Below are 14,294 nucleotides of genomic sequence, written 5' to 3' on the forward strand. Positions count from 1 at the left end.
CCAGCCAGAGTAGAGTGATTCAAATGGAAAGTTGGTTCATGGCTTGGGATTCCTCAACAGTGCATCACTGTAGTTTTGACATTCAAAGTAGCTTTGGCACAGCCGGTCACTCTGCTTGTAACTTGTTGGGGTTGGTGGGGGTGTGGCACATGGGGACTGGGAGGGTCGCTGAAGAAATGTACACCACTGTAACATTTATAGATGCCAACTGAATAGCTCATGTCAAATCTTTAAACGACCCTTTGAGCAAGCAAGTAACTTCACTTTTCTGAATCAGTTTCTGTGAATTTATAGTTAAGGATAATTCAGGGAATGTCCTTGGGCTGAGCTACAAGGATGCTCATCTTTCATTCCACATGTATATACTGTGCACAAACCATGTGCCAGAGACTGGGTTTTCAACAACAAATAAGGAGCTAGCTTTGTGGAATCTAGAATGGCCTTGAGAAAGGAGAGGTGTTTGAGAGGTGTTTTGGTGAGGAAGGCAGGGGTCCCACCATACAAGGCCTAGGATTGTAAGTGCAGCAGGAAGCCCTTGCAGCTATCAAGGAGAGGAGTGTCATGGCATGGCCATAGGCACATTTTTCAAAGGGGTTGGTCTAGGTCCCTTTGACGGGGAGGAGCTGCAAGAGCAGAAGCTGGCAGGCCCTCAGGAGGTCATTGCCTTTTGAGTGAGATGTGTTAGGGATGGTGGAGATGGCAGATTCAAATTCTGTTTTGGAGGATGAAGGGACTGGACTTGCTCGTGCTGGAGGTGTACAGGAGAGGGAAGAGTTAGGAATGCCTTCCAGGTTTCTGGGAAGATGGTGGAGTCACTTGGTAAAATGGAGATGGAGGAGGAGCAGGTTGGGTGGGGTAGAATCAGATCAGTTTGAGATGTCTGTGAGGTGAGCATGTGTGTGCGAGTCAAGATAAAAGATAAAAACTTGGGAGCTGCCAGCATATATGGAAGGTATTTGTAACTAGTAGATTGTGTTAGCTCATTTGGGGAAGTGGCTCAGAATTGCTGCCCCTCCCCCTCCAGCCAAAAGCTCATACTCCTTTAAAGAAGAGCTGATAGTGAGCAGAGAGCATTTAGGAAGCTTAACAGGACAGTTTAGGAAGCTTGGAGGCTGCTTGCTGTGTAGTTGGGCACTTGAATTGAAATTTTGATATTCTCAGGTATATTGAGCAGTTTGACCATGGACAAGAGTTTTGTTTCTGTCTTTCTTGTCTTTCTTCCTTTCCTTTCTTTCTTTTCTTCCTTCCTTCTTTCCTCCCTCCCCCCTTCCTTTCTCTTTCTTTTCTTCGTTTTCTTTTTTTCTTTCTTGACAGGGTCTCACTCTGTTGCCCAGGCTGGAGTGCAGTGGTGTAATCATAGCTCACTGCAGCCTTGAACTCCTGGGCTCAAGCGATCCTCCTGTCTTAGCCTCCCAAGTAGCTGAGACGACAGGTGCACACCACCACACCAGCTAATTTTTAAAAATTTTTAGTAGAGATGAGGTCTCGATATGTTGCCTCAGCTGGTTTCAGACTCCTGGACTCAAACGATCCTCCCTGCCTAGCCTGTTAGAGTGCTAGGATTGCAGGCGTGCAATGCTCTGCCTGGCCAGTTTTATGTTTCTTTTTAAGGGATTTAAGGAGAGGGACTAATTCAGAGGCACCAGGTGGCCTGTTTTGTTTTCCTTTGGGAGAGGATTTTCAGCCGGGCTTCTTTCCCGCCAGAGCCGTCCTGGGGAGGTGTGCTCCGCCCTCAACCTCTGCCAGTCTCTCCAGAAGCACTTGGCAGAGCTGAATCACCAGAAGCAGCTTGAGTCCAATAAGATCCCGGAACTGGACATGACTGAGGTGGTGGCTCCCTTCATGGCCAACATCCCTCTCCTCCTCTACCCGCAGGATGGCTCCCGCAGCAAGCCCCAGCCGAAGGTAAGGCAGCGGGTCCCGCTGCTGAGGACCCAATTTTTGGTTGCATTGGAAGTGAGATAGGAAAGGGGTGGTGTGTGTGTGCATGATTCTTAAATGAGGGACTGTCTCTTCATTTGACTTCACAGTGGCATGAGCTGGCCTTCAAATGGTTGTACCAAAGAGTTTCTAAAGAATGTAATATTTAAAATATGCAAAGATTTCCCCGCTTTTATACTATACCGTTACTGTGATGAACACCCAGTTGCTGTTGAGCCTGTCAGTAACGCTGGAGCCTGACAGCATGTTCGGCACTGTGCAGCAAGTCTCCCGGTGCTGTGGCCATGAGCATGAGCGGCCTTTTTCTAGGAATCTGAAGCCTCTTGGTTGCAGTGTTGCCAGCCTAACTGCCCTTTCTCTGTAGGCTGATGGGGATGTTTGCCAGGACTGCATTCAGATGGTGACCGACATCCAGAATGCTGTAAGGACCAACTCCACCTTCGTCGAGGCCTTGGTGGAGCACGCCAAGGAGCAGTGTGACCGCCTGGGGCCTGGCATGGCCGACATGGTGAGCCCTGTCTCCTCGCGCATCTGAGCCAGGGAGCTGGGCTCTGAGACAGAGTAGGGGAGCTAAGAAAACGTAACGTGTTACTTCCTGTGGTACCGTTTTAAGTTCCAAGCTAATGGCTGTGAGGAAGAGGTTGTTCAACTAACACTCTTTTCTTTTTCCTCAGAAAGTAATTGGAATAGGTAGTGGGGGCTTAAATATACTTTGGTTAATTGAATCTGGATATGTAACAAAACTCCAGGGAGAAAAGAATGGAAGGAGACCACTTTTGTGAATTTTCTTTTTTTCCTCCAGTCACTGTGTATTAGCCTCTTCTAACCCTGTTTTTGAAAGCATGGCTGTTGTTTGTGTGTGAGTCTCATGATTCCAAGTGTGTTCGCACAGCAGATGTGGGTGGCCATGGAAGCCGTGCACACTGGCTTGCAGGATGTTCACCTGGAAGCCTCCCTTAGTCCTGTGGGCTCAGAAACTCATTTTGTTGGCCCCTCAGATGGTTTGATTTCTTGGGCCCTCTGCCAGCATTTATTATCCACACTCGTGAGGTGGATGTGTAAAACAAAAATGCTGGTTTTGGTACCTGACAACTGAAAAAAACCTGCTAGCCCAGCATTTGGGGAGGTCGGTTGTAGTAACTCCATGCTCAGGGATACAGAGCGGCCTTTCTGGGTGGGAATGGCTGGTTCTGGGAGGGGAGGGTTGGTTTCTCACCACTGACACTGACTTAGTCTCTTTAGGAATGGCGATCAGGTTCACATTCATTTATCTTGAAAGCCTGGGAATCTTGTAGTGTCATTTTTAATATCTTTGCATATTGCTATTTTAATTGGTTTTCCAATTAAGCCCTGTCTGAGGGCTGTCATAGTACCCTTGGTAATATGGTGATAGCACACCAATTATGATGAACCGTTCTATGAGGGTATACTGGAAGTGTCTAGATTTGGGTGAAAATATGCAGTTGAAAATTGTTGCAACTTGACTCTACTGGATTTAAACTTTATAATCCTGAGATTGTGTAAATGAATTTGAAAAGTAATCTCCAATTCCTAAGCAGTATATCGTTTAGCTACATTCTTTCTAAATTGCCCCTGAATAATTGCTCTATGACCTTGGGGCAAGTTTGGGCCATAAAATAAAGGAGATAGGAGCATGGACTCTCTAAGGCCCCTTGATAAACATTTTCAAAACATCTTTTGCATGCATTTCTTGTGAATTATAGAATTAGACAAATTTTCATTTTTCTTATTACCCAGAGCAGACGCTTACAAAATTCTACTCTGGAAACTTGCTTGATAGTCACTAGTTGACACTGTTGGAAATGCTGGTTTGTTTTTTTTTTCTGGTGCATTGTTGCAATAATTAGTTTAACAATCTGTTTCTCTCTCCCCAGTGCAAGAACTATATCAGCCAGTATTCTGAAATTGCTGTCCAAATGATGATGCATATGGTAGGTGGCAGAGGAAGCTCCTTGTTAGCATTTTTATTTTTTCAAATTTTGCCATTTCCAGGAATTTTGAAAACTGTATGGCTTAGTTTCCCTTTAACTTAAAGTGGGCCAAAGTGAACCCTCTGGGTAGTGGTAGACTCTGCACTTGTAATCTCAGTACCTCCTCCTTGCCAAGGGGAAAGGCTGAAGCATCTTGGTCCCCAGGACTGCCCTGGTGGCTTCCTGGTGATTTGTCTTTGCAAATGTGGGCGTATCAGATTTCTAGGTCTGCCTTTAACCCTGGGGGATCTGTAGAAATAGTGTGCTCTGTAAGTAAGCTGGGCCTGTGTGACACTACTGTGTTGCAGCCTCGGTGGAGGAATACTGCCTCCCAGAGTTGGTCCTTTGCACTGCAGCAGTGTCAGCTGTAGCTGCTGCTTGAGCCCCTAACTCCTGCACTGGCTTTTGATACATGGGGCGGGGTCCTTCATTAGAGGGAGGGGACATCCCTCATGGGAAATGAGCTAGCTAGCTCCATGCACACGACTGCTGTCCAGAGCAGGGTGGCCTGAAGCCACCCTTACATTGGGAGCAGGCACGGGCCTCCTTAGATCTAACTGGCAAGGTTGAGAGGGATGGGTTATACCTTTCCCTCTCTGTCATTCTGAGTCTCGGACTACCTTGAGATTGATGTATAGTCTTTGAGTTTGTTCTCCAATCCAGGGGTCAGCAAACTGGCCTGCCACCTGTCGTGTAAGTAAGGTTTTATAAACACAGTGATGCTGTTTTGTCTACAGCAGTGCACAGTTAGTTGACTAGTTGCAGCTGGGACCTTAGCGCCCGAAAAGCCCAAAATATTTACTTTCTGACCCTGCTCTGACCACTCAAGTAAGCTGTCTAGGCACCGTAGTTTATTTGGGATTATTACTCACACCCTACGTTGTTCTAAAAACAGCTTACAAAACTTACCTGAAGTAGGTAAAAATAAGCCTTTGATGTGACTTGATCTAGTGAAGTGCTTCCTTATAGCTAACTTACATATTTTTTTTTTCATTATAAAAGTTACAGTGTATGGAAAGTTTTTGAAAACATGGATACTACTTCCCATGTCAAAAATCATTTGGGGTTTCAAAAAACAATGGGGTCATATTTTATATACTACTTTGTAGTTTCCATTTTTTGCCTGAAAATATATTGGTCATTAAATACTCTTGTACAAATAATTTTTAAGTCGTTGCATAATCAGGTGTGTGCACAGAACATAATTTATGTAACCAATCCCCTGTGGCTGGCTGGCTGTTGAGGTTTGCCTTTGGGATGATGAATGTCATTAGAGCCAAATCCCTGTCTTTCTCCTTAGTATAGGTAACTAAAGCTGGAATTGCTCAATCAAAGTGCAAGCCTTTTGATAAATTGTCAAATTGGCTTTCTAGGCTGGCATTTGGCCACCTGGGGTAGATTGCTGTAAGACCTGGGCTGTGAAGAGAGTCAAGATCAAGATTCTGGACCCCTCAGGGTGTATTTTATAACACATACCCCTTATTTGGGCAGCCCCGTGTCTTGTGAGCTGCTTATCACTAACCTGTGGGGAAGGCCTTGCAGACCTGGTGGGATTAGGCCTCTGAGGATGGAAACTATAAAGGAGCATTTTCTGGGGACCTTGCTGCACAGTGTCGTGAGTGTGTCGAGCATGGGGACGGTGTACACACTAGCTGCATGGCCCTCAAGTGGTCTATTGCTTAAGGAGGGCCAGAGTAGCTTTCAGGTCCCCCTTGTCCATGAGGGCAGGAACAAGGTAGGTTGCTAATACCCGACCACAAGAGTGTTTTCCTTGAACTTCCTGTGACATCCTTATACCTGGTTAACTGCTTGATTGTTATTTTAATTTTTCTTAACTGTTGTATCCTTTCCTTTCCCTTATTTTCATCTCCGATTTCCTGTTTTTTTGTTCAACAGCAGGATCAGGTATGTGTTGGGGAATTTGCTTGTAGTAGTGGTCTGCTGCTTCTCCTAGTTAACCTTGCTTTTTTTTTTTTTTCCCCCGTATGGCATGATTAGCTCTGACAGATACAAGGAATGGTTGCAAAAGGCAGGGTCACTCTGTGTTAATAGGGTGGGGAGAGCTTCTGCATCTCTGCCCTGTAAACTGGCACTTGAGATGTTAGAGGGTCTCATCTCCCCTTCATGGGGCCGGAAAACAAAGCCTTGTGCTCTGGTCAAATCAACACAAAGCATATATACGTGCAGGCCACCAGTGTCATGATGGGAAACTGTGGGTGGTCCCAGAGGTGCCTCAGCTTCTTTCAGTGTAAGCCAATCAAGCAGGCCAGCGTAGGCCTGATTTCCAGTAGGACACCTTGTGTCTGTCACTACGCAAGTGGGGGTTGCATGTCTTTAGTGCTCTTCTTCATAACCCCAGAAGTACTTCTGCTGCATGAGCAAATCCTTTGCACACAGTTGGCAGACTGTGCCCTGGCTGTTGGATCCAGAGAGTTGGAAACAATTCCTTGATTGTGGCTTCTGACCCCCTGGATGACAGGGTGCTTTGGAGTCTGGAGCCACATCAGATGGCACACACTATGGGAACTGAGCTGCAGTCTGTACTTGCTCTGAACTAGTGCCCTCTTACTGCCATGCTGAGCACCGCCCCCTTCTGAGCACTGGCGTTTATCTCTAGGATTAGAGTTACAGATTTTTTTAAAAGGTATTTTGAAGTCTAATGGGAGAGGACTTTGGTTGAAATGTCTGAATTTTCCCCTCAGCCTCCTCAAAAAGTTAGAACTAAGCTGATCCTGAGACAAAAGCAGCCATACACCTCCTGAATCTTGACATCTTTTTCCAAAAATCTTGCTGTATCTTCAGTGTCATTCGGATTTTCCCCCCCATTCTTAACGTGTGCCAAAGGCAGGGTATTTGGGATATACTTTTCAGACTCTCCCAACCTTATTTAATTCTAGAGCCTTCTTGATATTAAAACATAGTCATGATCTAGCGTTCTTCCCTTAACAGGTGTCGTCTTTAACACTCCTCTTCCTGCTGCTTTCGGGTTTGGTGGTAGGAGGCAAATGCCATCAGGCCCAGAGGTGGCTGCTGGTTACATTTGATTGATACAGTATACAGAGTTTGTATACTTGTCTTGCTTATTGTGTAATAGTCAAGGTGTCCACACTAACTGGTTCTCTGTGGTTTGGTGTCCAAATGGTGAAAGGGATCAGTCTTGTGACTTGAATTCAAGATTCATCATATTGCAGGGTTGGGTTTTCACGTGTACTGTGTACAGTTGTGAACATAGAATGTGGTTTAAAAAAAAGCCAGCATTTCCCCTTAATGTATCATTTTAAATGGTCCTGCCACTGAAAGATCGTGTGTGGTTTTATTTCTAACACATTTGATTTTCTGTTAGTTCATGGGCTGGTAGTTCCCTTTCTAGAAAGAACATATAGCTTACTTCCTACTGAGAGTGAGCTGAGAAGAACATTCTAGAGCAGACCAGCTGTCCTTGGAGATGCTGAAGGTGCTGGGAGTCTCCCTTCCTCACGGGGCCCTGGTGGAGCAGCAGAGGAAGTGGTTCTGCCTCATGTCCCTTCAGAGCTTTGCATGACCTCCTCCCCAGATGTAACTGGCGCATGTGCTCTGCTTTTGGACACAAGCCCTACCAAATTGAATCTGGAATCTGTCCATCTCGGGGGGAGTCAGCCTTGACACTGGGACCGGGGTGCTCCCCAGCACCCCATCCTTTGAGTGTAGAGAGTGGGACGGAGGGTGGAGGGTGGTGGGCGCCAGCCTGCATCTGACTGCTTCTTCTCTGCTCTCTTCAGCAACCCAAGGAGATTTGTGGGCTGGTTGGGTTCTGTGACGAGGTGAAGGAAATGCCCATGCAGACTCTGATCCCTGCCAAAGTGGCCGCTGAGAACATCATCCCTGCCCTGGAACTGGTGGAGCCCATTAAGGTACCTGGTGTCCTTGTGTACCAGCTAGGCTGTGCAGTGTGACACCATTCCCTGTTGTGTCACACCCTGCAAGCCACACTCTTTTTGGTTTCCTGCCTGGCTGCTAAAGGTTATTTGAGTTTGAGAACATTATTTGATGGTATTCCCTATACTAATGTGGCCATCCCCCCACGCCCAATTCTTTCAAAAACATTTTATTCCCTTGGTTATAAACCCTGGTGTTCATGGGATCAAGCCTACATTTTTTTCAGCATGCCATTTGAGATGATTTTTCAGCGCCTGGCTCCATTCTGACCTTCTCACATGTACTTTTGGGTCCTTTCCATACTTCGAATGCCCCTCCAGAGCTCATGTTGAAGCCTCACTGCACCTGCTGCCTGTATGTATGTATGTATGTATGTATGTATGTATGTATGTATTTTGTTTCCCGAGAACTCTTCACAAAGATCCTACTACTTCATTCCATAATAGATTTGTATTCAGTACTTACTATGGGTCAGGCAGTGTGTTAGGGGCTATGATCAACAAATGATGTCCTTGTGCCCATGGACTTGCATTCTAGTTCTCAGGGCCCAGGCCACATGATACCTTAACATACGGCACATGCATACATTTCTTGTTCCAGAACAACCCATGACATTTGACTGCCAGCTGTCTTGTCTCCCTCTGTTCCCTCTGTCTGTATGTGCAGTTTGTGGCCCACAGGGAGGGCTGAAGCGTCAGGTGGAGTCCAGGAGGCATTGCTTCCTGCCTCTCTTCCCACAAGGTGCTCCCAGGCCCCAGCCCACCCTGCCAGCCAAAGAATGTCCAGAGAAAATGAAGAATTATAGCTTGTTCTCTAACCACATGTGGCTACTTAAAGTGAAGCAAAATTAACACATTAACTGCCATGTGAGTTGTATTTAACTCACAATAGTTTTGGGCCTGGGCCTCATGAAACGTATTTAACTCACAAGTCTCTCCACCTTGGGAGACGTGTGAACTGTTTTTCAAGTTGCATATAACTCACGCACAGAAAACAATAAAAAATGACAAGTTTTTCATTAAATTAGAAAGGATTGCTTTCAAAGTTTTTATTCTGTTTTTGTAATAAAACACCGTGGCCCCAAGGAAAAAAATTTCTTTTCTAGTACGTCAGTGTATTAAAAATTCAGTTCCTTGGTTACACCAGCTGCATATCATGTACTTAGTAGACACATGTAGGCAGTGTCCGCCATATTGGACAGCAGACATAAAGAATGTTTCCATTGTCACAGAAGGTTCTCTTTAACGGTATTGCTGTATTTTTTTTTTTTTTTTTTTGACCGGGAGCCACACCCAAGAAGCCTTGAGCAAGTGGACTCAAACAGTATTGCTATATTAAAGTAGGTTCTAGGAAAGCAGTCTCAGGTGCTAACGAGACTTGGGAAACTCAAGAGCAGACCTGAAATGTGTTTAAAACTCTGTCTCCTAAATATTGGACAGATTGAATGAAAACTGACTCAGATAAAACATAAAAGAAAAAAGATGAAAAATAAAGTAAAGGCTAGGCGCAGTGGCTGACGCCTGTAATCCTAGCACTGTGGGAGGCCGAGGTAGGAGGATCACTTCAGCTCAGGAGTTCAAGACCAGCCTGAGCAAGAGCAAGACCCCATCTCTACTAAAAAAATAGAAAAAATTAGCCAGGTGTTGTGGTGTGCGCCTGTATTTCCCAGCTACTTGGGAGGCTGAGGCAGTAGGATTGCTTGAGCCCAGGAGTTTGAGGTTGCAGTGAGCCATGATGACACCACTGCACTCTATCCAGGGTGACAGAGCGAGACTGTGTCTCAAAAAAAGAACCTCACTTCCCATCCGTTCATGTTAAAAATAAATAAATAACAAAAAGAAAAAAATAGTGGACATATAGTGAATCCCTCACTCTGTTCTTGCTCCTCCATCTGCCTCCCCAAAATGCACATAGAGTGATGAAATGATTATAACTGAAAACATTATATAGATACCTCCCTCCTGAAGTATGAATTCCTGGGTGGTTTGTTTTTTGTTTTTTGTTTTTTTTTTTTTTGAGTGTGAGGTGTGAGTTAGAGGAAGGTGGTGGGGGAGGACTGGGGAAAGGAATGGGGCCCCCCCATTGTATGAAAAACGGAATTGAACTTGGATATTGGGAGGAAGCCACACATCATTTTGAGTAGGCAGTGGCCCCTTGGGGTGATGCTAGCCTACCCTGGTCTCTGTGTCCCCTCTCCTTTAGGGGAGCAAGACCAAGGAGCACAAGTCCCAGCATTAAAGTGCCCCTTCTACTCTTTCAACAGAAGGACCTGGTCCAGATGAAGGCTGGTGTGTCCTGTGAGGTGTGTGAGTTCGTGGTGAAGGAGGTGGTCAAGCTGATTGACAACAACAAGACTGAGGTATGCTGTCCTTGCAGAGGGAGGCTCTCTCCTGTCCCACTGAGCCAGAACGTCCCACTGGGAGAGTCCAGGGGAAGAGGGGGCTTGGCCCCTTGCTGTTGTGTTACACCAGCCTGGGAACATGTACAGCCACGTCCCCATCCTTTGGAAGGCAGTTTCTCCAGGCTGGGGGTGGGGAGTCCACTGTTGCCCTGCTTTGCGGCTTTGGTCTTTGTCGCTTGGTAGTCTTTTGAGGGAGGAAACAGCACCCTGCTGTTGGCTCATTCCCTGGTCTTGTCAGTGTTTTCAGAATCTCTCTCACCCTTGCCCAGCCTCCCATCTTCTCACATGGTCCTCTCCTTGTGTTTCAGGAAGAAATACTCCAAGGTTTGGATAAGGTATGCTTGAAGTTGCCCAGGTCCTGGTCGGAAGAGTGCCAGGAGGTGGTGGACACATATGGCAGCTCCATCCTGAGCATCTTGCACGAGACCAGCCCTGAGCTGGTGTGCAGCTTGGTCCACCTCTGCTCCCGCACAGAGCGGCCCGCACTGACTGGTGAGCCCAGGGCGTGGTGGTGGTGGGGAGGACAGTGGCCCTCTTGGGTCTGGGAGGGTCCTGCCAGCATTGAGCCCTGTGCCCTCCTGTGTAGCACAAGTGATTGAAGTGAAGGATGGTGGCTTCTGTGAGGTGTGCAAGAAACTGGTTAGCTATTTGGATCACAATCTGGAGAAAAACAGCACCAAGCAAGAGATCCTGGATGCTCTCGAGAAAGGCTGCAGCTTCCTGCCTGACCCCTACGAGAAGCAGGTACACCCTGGGCTGCTTCAGGCCAGAGTGTCAGAATCTCCTGGGAGCATGCGGAGGCTGGGGTAGCTCACTGATCGTACCTCTGATTAAAGTTTTGAGGGAGGGAAACTAGCTGTTTTTGCCTCACTGGCGTGGAGTCCAGTGAGGTTTTAGTTAGACATGATTTGTTGGGTCAGGTGGAGCCACTGGGGAGAAACAACCTGAGCTTAGGCCAAGTATAGGTGGGTGTCTGGGACGGGAGGGCGCAGGGTCCAGTGGCCCGGGAATGTCAGGGACTCCGGGAGAAGAGTGTGTCCGGGGCCTGTCCCAGCCTTTTGTGCTCCCACTCTGCTTGGATGCACCCAGACCTGGACCTATGCCCACTTCACTTTGCAGTGTGATCAGTTTGTGACTGAGTATGAGCCTGTGCTGCTAGAGGTCCTGGTGGAGGTGATGGAGCCTTCCTTCGTGTGCTTGGTAAGTGTCGCCGGGCGTGCGGGTCCTCTCGGGCAGCTATAACCTGGGAGGGGCTGCATAGACCTGGAAGGGTTCCTCTGAGACTATCGGCCTCAGGGCAGGGTTTCTGGGGCTGGAGGGTGGAGGGCCGAGGCAGGGAGTCTGGGCCTGGAAGCGCCCCATTGCTTTACTCAGCAACCTGGTGGTGTTCTGAAAGATCTCAGAGTCTAGCTGCTTCTGGAAGCTGTTGTCTTAGTGTTGACAGAGATCAGTTGGGCAGCTGTAATTCTCCCTTCTTTTGTCCTTTTCTCACCATATAGAAAATTGGAGCCTGCCCCTCAGCCCGTAAGCCCCTTTTGGGAACTGAAAAGTGTGTCTGGGGCCCAAGCTACTGGTGCCAGAACGCAGAGACAGCAGCCCAGTGCAACGTGAGTAGCTCAGTGGGTGCCACAAGCCTCGCCAGCAGGCAGCTCGCAGAGAATCCTGTTGTAACAGGAACCTCAGTCATCAGCGTCTACCCTGTTTTTATACAGTGAAAACTGGGCCCTGAATGGCAGTTAGGTTTCTTCACGGCCGCCCGGCCAAGGGCGGGCTGACTACACTATTGTGTTTAGGGAGTGGAGTGTGTGGGCTGATATGCTTTAGTATTTTTTTGCTTCTGTTTTCTTGGTTTTGTCTTCAGTTCGCTTGTGACAGTGTCAGATTTGCACAAGGTCACTCCAGGGATTGCACAAGGCCTGTGGTACTTACTGCCCAGACCCTTGCCCAAGTCCTCTTGTCCTGGGGCACGTTTGTCCTGGCTGCAGCCTGGCTTGAGTCTTCACTCAAGGCCAAGCAGAGCTCTTCTTGAACAGCCCTGAGAGGTGGCCCCAGGGTGCCATATCACTGCCCTGGGTGGGCAGTCACCAGTTGGGTGACTTGTGCTGCTTTCCTGGGTGGGGATGTTGGGTCCGGCCCATTACTTAACGTTTCTTTGTGCAACTTTTTCTTCCTCACTGGGGTTTCTTATGTGACCATGTCAGGGGATATTGTGTCATCGCAGACCACTGTAGGGAAGGGCAGAGGGGCCCACACCCTGGCCAAGTCCAGCTCCTCCCTCAAGCCAGGCTCCAGCCCATCTGTACCATCACCCCCACCCCACGGCACGGTCAGTGGTGGAACTGGTTTTGCCACTGTCCTGAGTAAATGTGCCTGTGGGTCCACTTTGCAAGGCCTGAGCTATCCCTGAGCTGTTGGCGAGGAGGTTCCGCCTAGGTCTCTCTGTGCAGCCTGCCAGCAGGATGCCGCACCCCAGGTGTGAGTAGGCAAAGGGTCCCGAGCCAGGCCTACCTGGGTGCTCATCTGCGAGACACTAACGGTCTTTGAATCTGCTGCTCTGACTCTTTCCTCATGAGCCCCCAAAGCTCCGATGGCCATGTGCTCCCTGGTTTTAAATGAGATACTGTCTGGGGTCTTCAATGTCTGGTGCCATCCAGCTAACCTAGGACACATAATGGGTCCTGTTTTTGGGTGATGTCTGAAACACTAATGGACCAGGAATGGAGTTTGCTGTCTGAAGACTAAACCCAGTTTCCTCTCTCCTGCCAGGCTGTGGAACATTGCAAACGTCATGTGTGGAACTAGAGGGAACATTGCGTCTTGCAGAAACCGCAGCATCCTTTCCTACCTGTGTGTCTGGGGGAATGAACGCACAGATCTATTTGACTTTGTTATGAAAATAGGACCCCCCACCCCCGCCTCCCCCATTTCTACCCCCTCCTTGTAGCATTACTGTCCTGTGGGGGGCAGCCCCTGCTGACATAGCTGCTTCAGTGTCCCTTTTCTCTTTGCTCGACGGATGATGACACAGTGTGCACTGGAGGTCTTGCATGGCACCCACCTGAGGAGAAGGGGCTGTTGGTGCTGGCGTGAGTTTCTTGACAGGAGGCCGTCATCCTCTTGGCTGGAGTCTTGTTCTGAGTCTGAGCCCTCACAGGTGCTTGGGCTTCTGAGGCTGCCTCCTACCCTAAGGAAGGACCCTGTCCCCTTCCTGTGTCTGTCGGCTGCTGTCCAAAGCAGCGAAACAAAGGCAGTTTTATATGAAAGAGTAGATATTCAGAATTAGGCTTTTAAAATAATTCTCATTGTAATAGCACAGATTTTAGAAGCAGCTGCTGGGGGCTCAGGGGACATTGGTGGGGCAGAGGGTTTGCTGTCCCTGGGTCAACCCTTGACTTAGCTTTCCAGTCTTTGCTGGTGATGCCTTGTCTTGGTTCTGTGGGTTTGGGTGGGAAGGGGGACATCTGCCTGAATGTAACCTGCTAGCTCTCCAGGGGGTCCTGTGGGCCTGGCTTGTGTGTGTGAACGTGTAAACAGTGGTGGCTGCCTTGTGCCTGCTCGTGTCCGCCGGGCTGCTGAGGCCCTGCTTCAGCTCTGCACCCCTCCCCCATCTTTCAGATGCTCTTTGGACCTTTCATTTCAAATAAATGTGGATGACAAGCTTCTAAGCCTCTGGCTTCCTGGTAGAGGGTGACCAGCTGAGGGTCTGTGGGAGTGGATACTGTCTGGGGTCTTGGCTGCTGTACTTTTTGCTACTGAAATTTCTGTTCCACTTCTGGTTGCCGAGAGACCAGCAAAGCCAGCAAGACGTGCAGTTGCTATTAAATGGACTTGATTTTTGTTTGTTTTGCACTGAAGTTTCTCTGATTTAACAATAAAGTTCTGTTAACCAGATCTGGACCTGAGTTTCTCTGACCCTCAGCCAGGACAGTTTGGTTTCTGAGCCCATGGCCGCCTCAGTCCCTAGCAGCTCTGTGACTCCTCTTGGCCAGAGAAAGAAAGCAAAGTAGGTAAGGAAAAAATTCTGCTTGGTCCCCGAGAGACCAGGC

General features: G+C 48.1%; 1 protein-coding gene across 3 annotated transcripts in view; it reads left to right on the top strand.

The window, feature by feature from the left end:
* Window positions 1-14,139, top strand: part of LOC123650384 (prosaposin) — a 33,163-nt gene extending 19,024 nt beyond the window's left edge. The window contains exons 5-15 of one of the 3 annotated variants that reach the window (XM_045569207.1): window positions 1,705-1,905; window positions 2,306-2,449; window positions 3,837-3,893; window positions 5,829-5,837; window positions 7,691-7,822; window positions 10,111-10,206; window positions 10,557-10,740; window positions 10,835-10,992; window positions 11,368-11,448; window positions 11,748-11,855; window positions 13,015-14,139. In XM_045569207.1, the coding sequence (XP_045425163.1) occupies window positions 1,705-1,905; window positions 2,306-2,449; window positions 3,837-3,893; window positions 5,829-5,837; window positions 7,691-7,822; window positions 10,111-10,206; window positions 10,557-10,740; window positions 10,835-10,992; window positions 11,368-11,448; window positions 11,748-11,855; window positions 13,015-13,050 (1,206 nt within the window). In that variant the 3' untranslated portion in view covers window positions 13,051-14,139. The remainder of the gene's footprint in view (window positions 1-1,704; window positions 1,906-2,305; window positions 2,450-3,836; window positions 3,894-5,828; window positions 5,838-7,690; window positions 7,823-10,110; window positions 10,207-10,556; window positions 10,741-10,834; window positions 10,993-11,367; window positions 11,449-11,747; window positions 11,856-13,014) is intronic. The other 2 variants (XM_045569208.1, XM_045569209.1) reach the window with 2 other exon arrangements.
* The last annotated feature ends 155 nt before the right edge of the window (window positions 14,140-14,294 follow it).

This window comes from Lemur catta, chromosome 14 (genome assembly GCF_020740605.2).
Source record: "Lemur catta isolate mLemCat1 chromosome 14, mLemCat1.pri, whole genome shotgun sequence".
In the NCBI taxonomy this organism is placed as follows: domain Eukaryota; kingdom Metazoa; phylum Chordata; class Mammalia; order Primates; family Lemuridae; genus Lemur; species Lemur catta.